This window comes from Nuphar pumila, chromosome 9, assembly GCF_984573655.1.
Source record: "Nuphar pumila chromosome 9, dmNupPumi1.hap1.1, whole genome shotgun sequence".
NCBI classification, from domain to species: Eukaryota; Viridiplantae; Streptophyta; class Magnoliopsida; order Nymphaeales; family Nymphaeaceae; genus Nuphar; species Nuphar pumila.
The window spans coordinates 18,429,341-18,439,101 of NC_143257.1; the positions used below are offsets into that span (position 1 = coordinate 18,429,341).

The 9,761-nt window shown below is 34.2% G+C and overlaps 1 protein-coding gene across 1 annotated transcript; it reads right to left on the reverse strand.

Annotated features, from left to right (window-relative positions):
- Positions 1–6,020: 6,020 nt before the first annotated feature.
- LOC149828474 (uncharacterized) lies at positions 6,021–7,534 on the reverse strand. Its single transcript, XM_090016855.1, has 2 exons — positions 7,187–7,534; positions 6,021–6,332 (listed from the first exon to the last, which is right to left on the reverse strand). Exons 1-2 carry the CDS (start codon positions 7,520–7,522, stop codon positions 6,246–6,248), a joined length of 423 nt encoding a protein of 140 aa, XP_089872981.1. The 5' UTR covers positions 7,523–7,534; the 3' UTR covers positions 6,021–6,245.
- Between the last annotated feature and the right edge of the window lie 2,227 nt (positions 7,535–9,761).

Sequence of the window (9,761 nt, forward strand, 5' to 3'; positions counted from 1 at the left end):
ATATGTACATTGGTTCTTCAAAATTCCAATTATCTCAACTTGGTCCTTCAAATTCCTGTTTAACACTAGTCCTTCACCAAATTCCTTCACCAAAATCCTTTACCAAATTTTTTTTACCAAAAAATTCCTTTACCAATTTCCTTCTCAAATACTAGTTTAACACTAAACCTTTACCAAATTCTTTTTACCAAAAATTCCTTTACCAAATTCCTTCTCAAATACCAGTTTAACATTGGTCCTTTACCAAAATTCTTTACTTAACCTCATTTTTTTTAAATTGGTCTTGTAAAAACCAGTTTTACTGATCAAAATCAAAATTTTCAGCTTGAGGTCTTATCAAAATCTATATTGGGTGATTACTTTACTAAGGATTCTCAAAAACTTTGCCAATTTGCTAAAAATATGTTGATTCTAATATTTTACTGCACAAAAGAATCACCTCAGATTACCTCTAGTATTCTTTTAAAAAGGGTGAAGCTTTTTGCGAAAAAGAGTAAAATTCAAATCTTCTCTCTGTTGATCAACCAAAAGGATGTAAGAAATATCCTTGGTATGATTAGCGAAAGAAATATTCAATGATGTTGAAAAGCCGAAAGCGAATCAATATTGATCCTAGCTATGATGCATGTTTAAATACGATTTTCTAGCAATCTGGCAGTGGAAATATTCTGAGCGATAAAAAAAATCTACTCAATCCATATCTCCTCATTCATTTAAGCTACAATCAAATATCCACAAAGGGGATCTCTCAATTATCGTCAAGATGAAGACGAATATGTGAGTTTGACCCTCGGGGCTAAAGAAGATTCAGATCATCTACGAGATGAAGGAGTTTGTGACGGATCCTTCCAGGGAACGTTCAGATCACCGTCAAGATGAAAGCGACTGTGCTGAACCTCCCGACAAACCCTGAAAGATATTTGATTGCCGCTATCATCAAAAGATTTTTGACCAACAAGCCAATATCCCTAATATAATTTCTTAGAAAAAGAAGGATCAAAGCATCTCCAAGATGAAGGAGTTTGTGACGTACCCTTCCCCGAATAAAAAGAGAAAAACCAGGACATCTCCAAAATGAAGGATGATGTAATAAACTTGTACCCAAAACCCAAGAAAGCTCCATGTCTCAAAAAGAATGCCAGAAAGATCATTATGAGAAAAGCCTCAGGATATCAAACTGCCAAAGTTGCTAGAAATCATCTGTTCTCATACAAAATCCTTTCATCAATATCTTTTTGTTGCTTGCTTTTATGAAATTAAGAGTACTTCTCTATTTATATCAAGGAAATGGATAACTTCCTTCAAGAAACTCAACAACTTTAAAATTTGAATCTGGCTCTGGAATCCGGGGAGTTAACCTCGTTTTGGAGGAAATACTCTAGGTAAAAAGAGGGAACACCTTTCGCACATATGTGCACGCTTTCAAGCATTTGGATCAACTACAATTTCATCTTATTGGCAAAATTTTCTGGTTATCCAAGAATGAAATAAATGTTCAATATCTATTTTGATACAACCTGATATCGTTTTAAAGAGAATTGCCTTATTCTGGTGAGGTATTTCTCCCAGTCCCATCATGGTTTTTCCTCATCAAGGGATCCATGCTTTGTATATCCATTCAAATAAAGATTATACCTGAACCTCGTCTCATGAGGTATTTTTCAAAAAATGTCCCATCCAGATTAAGGGCTAAACCTGTGTCTTTTCAAAAATTCTTATCTTTGTCTCAGCCATGAGACTTCTTCAAAATCTCTCCTTTTCCATTTCGAGATGTTCATCCCAAAAGTCCCATCATAAAAATTTTCTCCTTTTCCTTTATCTGATTATTTTCTTCTTGAGGATTTCATTTTCTTCTCAAAACCTTTCAGGATAAGGTGCCTAACCTAAGAATAATATTCCTTAAAAATAAAATTCTTCCACACCCAGTTCAGACCTTCTGACTGAGACATTTTTAAAGAAAATTTGGTGTGTCTTCTTTGCCGCTAAGATCGGCTTACAACCGGCTTAGCAGTAAAGAGGGGCATCTGCGAACACCCCAAATTTTCCAAAAATCCAAAAATTCCCTTTTTGTCCCTAACTCACATTCTCTGATCAATTTTTAAAATTCCATTCATTTCTCGGATTCACAAAAATCCAGACTCAATTTTCATTTTTGACCTAATTTTTTATCCAATTCTGATCCCGGATCTCTTATTTTTCCAAAAAATCAAAAATTTCAAAATAGGAGTTGTTCCTCATGAACTTATCTACTATTTCCCAGCATTTCAGGATTTTTAGGGTTCAGATTTTTATTTTTTCAGATTTTACAAGTTCACTGTTGAATTCCCTGTTAATTCAATTTTATCAGAATTAGAGGTCTGATAATCCTCTGTGTCCTTCTAATCCATAGGTCCAATGCTAAAACTATAAAAATAGGAATTGTTCCTCTGTGTGTCATGGCTATCCTCCTAAAAGTTCAATCATTTTGTCCACTGTTTATCATTTTTCCTGTATTTTTTGTGAAAAACTATCAGTCTACCTCAATTCTAGAGTCGCCGGATTCTGACCAAACTTGCCAGAGCTATAGATCTTCGACTATAGGTCGAATTCCAAATCTATAAAAATAAAAAATATTTGCCTAACTGTCCTCTATCATCCCATAAAATATGGAGACTTTTTATGGTAGGTTAGTACCTCAAATTTGGTTTTCATTAGGGAAAATCTAGGGTTTTAGGCAAAAATCTTGTAATTTAAGGTTTTTATTTGAATTTCTATATTGAAAAATACCAAAGATATTAAATTTTGAATTTCATTCTGTTCTTAGGGTTAGTCTAGGTGTCTAGAACAAATTTAAGCCAATTCTAAGCTCATTTGCCTTTTATGTTAGTTAATTTTTAAAATCAAAAGCGAAACTCAGGCAAAAATCAAGTGAAATTAAATATTTTATGATATTTTTACATTTTAGGGTTTTAATATGTTTAATGTCATCTCACATCATATTATAGTTGATTTTCACATCATTTGAATTCATTTGAATTTCAAAACTTTCATTTTTACAAAAATTATTTCAGAAAACCCTGATTTCAAGGCCATAGTCTTGTTATTAGGAGTATTTTGATCATTTTGACCCCAATTTCGAATTTTTAAACTTTGATTTTCATATTTTCATCATACCATATCATCTTGTGTTTGATTTATTTTCATTTAAATTTCAAAATCTCATTTTTATAAAATATCTTTCTGAAAAACCCTGATTTCAAGGCCATAGTCTTGTTATCAGGGGCATTTTGATCATTTTGACCCGAATTTCAAATTTTCAAATCTTATTTTCATATTTCCAATCCATTTTCATCATTTATGTTTATATCAGAGAGGTATGAATTAGGGTTTACATTTGGATAATATCCGATGATTTCCCAATATCTTCGGATAAATCCAGATAAACCTACTTTTTTATACTAACTTGTTTTCTAGTTTTGCAAGGATATTCAAGAAGAACACTTTCATTTATTTCTTTTTCTTTTATTTAATTCAATGTAAATATCAAGTTGTAACATTTGGAATAAGAGTTACATTTTCTGCCTAGAATAGAATACATTGCATATAGTTTGATTTTGCAATTTCAATATCTAATGTATAATTCATGCATTTTTCCAAATCCACTATGGTTGACACGAATGGAACATGCACAAGCTCTTAGAGAGTTGACAAACTTGGTGGAATTCATATTTATGGTCATATTCAAAATATGAAGGAAACCCAAATTTGTGATCTTCGTATTAGCCACATTCAGCCAACACTCTTAGGCTAACTTCAAAAATGCACTGCATTTCTCAAAAACTCAAAAGGATTTTCCCAATTCCTCAAGAAAATATCTTTCAAATTCATATCCATTAATTCAATTTGCATCATTTTCAAACTTATTTCCCAATTCCATTTTAGAGAAATCGATTTTCTCAGAATTTTCTAAGTCTTTCTCAGGATTTGATTTTCTGAGAACTCTGAGTTGTCAAATGATATTTCAAGTATTTTCAAAGTTTAAAACCATAATTTTCCAATATTTTTAACATTCTTAATATTATTTTCAAAGTTCAAAAATCAATTTTCTCAAAGTTCCCATTTTTCTGAGAATCCATTTTCCATTCAAAAGTCATTTTCCAATGAACTTCATGATTTTCCCAGAATTCTCAAATCCATTTTAGAAATCGATTTTTTCAAAAAAAGTAGCTCAAATCTCAAAAATCGATTTTCTCAAAGTTCTAGTTTTCCTGAGAATCCATTTTCCATTTCAAAAGTAATTTTCCAATACAATTCCTGATTTCTAATAAATCTCATGATTTTCCCAAAATCATCACTTTTCCCAAGTATTTCCAAGCATTTTCCCAAGCAAACATCATATTTATCAAAATATGCAATTTTCAAAATCTCATAGCATAAGCCTGATTCTCTGTGCATTTTAGGAAAATAGAGCATGATTCAGAAAATTGAACTTAGTCAAAGCACACTTTTGATCCTTGGTTCAATTACCCCTGGTAAAGGCACCAGGAATGGTTGGATCTTGTACTGATAGGCGGATCCCATTCAACGGAATTTTCCCATAAATTTTCAAAATGGAGGTGAGTTGTTTTCAAAAACCATTTTCAAAACTTTGGTCAAGTTTGACTCGCAAAATCGTTTTTCTCTCTCGCAGAGGGAGGGAAAAATTTTGCGATGATAACAGGTTTGGTGACCATGATGGGACTTGTATTCGTCTGATCAATTGTGTGCTTTGACTTAGCTCAATTATCAAAATTGTGTTCTATGGAATGTCAGCTTTTATTTTCTGATATCATGTGAACCTAGAAGCCTAGACTCGAACCCAGCTGAGATGGATTGCATGTAGACTAGGCATGGTTTGGTAGGACCATATTGAGGAAGAAATTTTCATGCTCACATAGACTTAAGTCTAATATAACCCTCCTCAATCTAAGATTTGTATGAAAACAATGTTTGTTTATTCTAAATTTTCAAAAAAAAATCTCTATCTCTTTACGTTTTAGAGCCTTCTGTTTGCTTGCATGTGATCATTTTTCAAAAACCACCCCACCTATTTCTACCTGGTCTTCACATTGCTGAGCTTTCCTCCAGAACCATAGTTCAGGATAAAGCCTCATAACTGGGCCACTTATTTGGGCCAACGCCTCCCTGCCACGTACCAAGGGCCATAGTCCAACGTATATCGACAGGCGCTCAAGGATATTGAGAAAACACAAACCTAGAACCGGAGATGAATTTTTATGCCACGTACTTCTGGTCTCGACTCGAGTATATCGGCATAGCATGATTGGACACAGATGATCTGAGCTTAGAGTTAGGATTAGGGTCCTACATCTCTTTCAAAATTGTTGCATTTAGAGTCAGCTTCTTAGAGAATGCTGTATGTGCATAATTGTTTGTGATTGAATGTATGATATTCATTTTCCATCTTATTTTCCCACATTTTTCCCATTTTTTCCAAAATATTGGACGATTTTCCAAAATATCTCATTTTTCATCTTTTTTATGAAATATCTCATTTTTCTCAAAACCCTGGACGATTTTCTCAAAATCTCTACTTTTATTCAAAACTCCAGGTGATTTTCCATCCTTTCGTTCTTCTAGATCTCGAATTTCCAACTTTATTTTTATCCTGCCTGCAATTTTTTAAAATTCCTATATTTTCCAAAGTCTCACACTACAACAAAGCAGTAGATTAGCGACGACCACATTCCGTCGCTAATCCGTCGCTAACCATGTTAGCGACGGATTAGCGACAACGCGGCGACAGTATGCTTACGTCGCGAATATTTCGACGCTAACTGGCGACGGAATAATTCCGTCGCCAAGTCCGTCGCTAATTGCGACGGAATAACGAGCGCTATATTCCGTCGCCAATCCGCCGGTACTAAACGGCGACCACGGCGTGGCGACGGATTTAATTCCGTCGCTAAGCCGTCGCTAGATTAATATGAATAGCGACGGAATCATCCGTCGCTAATCCATCGCAAAAACGAAAAAAAATCAAAAAAAATTTATTTAAAAATTAATTACCGAGAACTGTACAATTTATATTTCATGTACAATTTATATTTCCTGTAAATAAAAAACAAACCACACAAAAAAATTCATATAACAAGTATCTATAATAATTAATCGTTCCACCTTAAAACTAAGAAGTTTAATTATTTACAATTCAACAATTACAATTAGGAAAAATAAAAAAAATAGAACTTCTTCAACACAGTCCTCTAATCATCGCCAAGATTTTGTGCGTCTTCTTGTTCATTGTCTTTATCTGTCCCTTCAGCTCCACTACCCTGATTATCGCTAGCAGCCTACACAAGAAAAGAACAGTCAGTATTGATAAACAAAATATAATGAAATAAATTACACACTATATGTGATTCTATCATGTGCTCATGTGTGATCTAAGGCAATAAAAAAACTCTATATGTGATTCTATCATGCTCATATGTGTGCTAAGGCAGTCAAAAAATTGAATATGTGATTATAGCATGTTCATATGTGTTCTAAGGCATATAAAAAAACTCTATATGTGATTCTACCATGCTCAGATGTGCTTTAAGACAGGCAAAAAACTATATATGTGATTCGATCATGCTCGTATGTGTGCTAAGGCAGTAAAAAAATTGAATATGTGAATATAGCATGCTCATATGTGCTCTAAGGCAGGCAAAGCCAAAAATTTTATATGTGATTCTATCATAAATGATATATAACATGTTCATATGTGTTCTAAGGCAGTTAAAAAACTCTATATGTTATTATAGCATGTTCATATGTGTGCTAAGGCAGTCAAAAAACAGAATATGTGATTATAATATGCTCATATGTGTTCTTAGGCAGTAAAAAAACTGAATATGTGATTATAGCATGCTTATGTGTTCTAATGCAATAAAAAAAACTTTATATGTGATTCTATCATGCTCATATGTGCTCTAAGACAGACAAAAAGTTATATATATATATATATATATATATATATATATATATATATATATATGTGATTCTATCATGCTCATATGTGTGCTAAGGCAGTAAAAAAATTGAATATGTGATTATAGCATGTTCATATGTGTTCTAAGGCATCTAGAAAAACTCTATATGTGATTCTACCATGCTCAGATGTGCTTTAAGACAGTCAAAAAAACTATATATGTGATTATACCTGAGAGGGACCTGGAATCGAAGATCCCCTATCCTGAACAGCGGCCTTGATCTCATTTCGGAGAAAGGGGGCGACGATGTATTGGAAGTAGTTATTCAGTGATTCATTAATGATCTCGCGTACATCATCACCGGAAAGAATAGTCGGCTGCTTGGAGCTTATGTCGGCGCAAGAAGTTGGTGAGCCGTAACTGGAAGAACCAATAACTGGTGAAGTGTTCATATTACTCCAAAACCCGAACACGCGACCTTTTTTGGGTTCACCTGCTGCAGTCACCCATGCTGTAGGATCAAATGATGGATGCTGAGTAGCGTCTTCGCCATATCGCTCTACCATTTGTTGCTCATATGCCTCCTACAAAATAATGTTTAAAGTATTCATTAATAATTAATGATAACATTATGATGACTTGCATATATATTGCAATGATTATTAATAGAATTAATACATACCGTTGTCGTTCTCGCCTTCTCTGATACGAAGACTCCCGTGGTCTTCCGTTTATGTGTTTCTACAAACACATCCTTATATGGTACACTGCCTCCTTTTTCTGCTTCCTGCGAAGTTAAATGACAAAAGATTTAGTACACAAATTTGCAACTATACTTATAAAATTAATATTATATATTGATGAGTTACCATTTTCTTTAGGTGGCTCCCAAATGTCTTAGATCCACCTGTGTGTAGATGGGCTTCGGGCATCTTCGATCGATTTTGTGAAGCCTTCGCAGAGCGATTTTTAAATGTATCTCCCGCCCACATATCGCACATTTCATCCCAGTAATCTCTCCTGATAGTAATAGGACCATGGCCCTTCCACAGTAATGGATCATCTACTACGCCAGATACTTTTTTTGCTGCAGTCTTCATAGTGTGCAGCATGTCTGCAAATCGATTGGCAGCCACCTTCTGCCACACCTTCCTTGCATCATTTTCTTCCACCGTAGTTGCAAAGCGATTCGAAGCCTACAAATATTTTCAGAAAGTTAGTAGACATTGCTTAAATAAATTAAATATGAAACACATTAACTATGAGGAACAACTGTATACCATGAATGAGGACCACAATCTGTCTAATACCTCCTTTGGGTACTCTTTCCATTGAGCAACTGGTCCTGGTAGATGTTGAAGAAGTGAATTCCTAATCTCCCGTACTACTTCTTGTGGCTCAAACCTCGTGCTGCACATGAATTGTTACACAGTAAATATCAATATAAAATATTTAAAAGATATGCAATAATTGAAAACAAAATACTTACGGTCGATTATCGATATACACTATTCGAATGAGTCTTCTTGTGCCAGCCTGAGAAGACCCTGTTTCCTGTGTTGGCTGTTGACTTGTGCGATCAACTGGTGTAGGTGGGTCGTGTACAGGCGCAACATCATCTGTAAAAAAATACACACCAAGTTCTCAGAATGTGCATTTGAACTAATCAAGCATCTAATTAGTTATATAATATACCTATCACAGGAGCCCGTGAAGATGAAGGTTGAGCCTGGCTACTACTGGATGAGCGACCACTATAACCTCCACGAACCATATTCTAACAAATAACATATGTCATACAATACATTCAAATAATTCACATCAAGTATTACAATGCATTCAAGTCATTCACATCAAGCATTGCAATGCATTCAAATAATTCAAATCATTGACATCAAGTATTGCACTAATTCAAATCATTCGTTAATTGCATAAATTATAATACATTCAGATAATTGAAATCATTCACATCAAGTATTACAATGCATTCGAATCATTCGTATCAAGTATTACAATACATTGAAATAAAATATTTAATCATTCACACCAAGTATTGCAATACAACTCACATACTCTTCACAATCATGCACAAACGGTCAAAACATGATTGACTCAAATTATACTCGGACTTCAAATTCATTAGTTGAAGAACTGCAGACAAGATAGTGTGACTCTCACAACCGTTCCAAAGTGGCTCATCAGCATCTTTAAGTAAATCATAAAATCTACTAGCTGCATCGTTTGGTGATTCTTCATCTACGACAGTTCTTACATCACTAGAACTCATAGCAGAACCCAGTTCTGTTCCTGCAGCATCAAATATCAAATTCGTATATGGATTATCGTGCACCACATTCACCCGTGCATCAAAATCGTTTCTAAATTCTTCTCCATGAAACGCCCAGTTCTGATAATCACTCACAAAACCCTTCCTGTATAGGTGATGTCTAACGCCATGAGGTTCTACAAATCGATTATTCTTACAAATCTTGCAGGGACACCTAATCCGACCTGTGGGATCTACCGTACTGACACTCGCCGTTGCAAATTCAATAAAACTATCGACACCATCCATATATTCATGCGATAACTCATTGTCCACTATCCTACGGTACATCCATTCACGGTTTGCAGTCATTCTGTCGTATGATGTTACGAATAGTATCCTAACGAATTAAGAAAAAAACAATCAGAATGCGACGATGAAGAAAATATCAAATTTATCATGCAATATACTATGTCAAACAATAACAAGAATTTTGATGTATGCATTGATAACTTAATATTTTCATGTGCAAACTATTA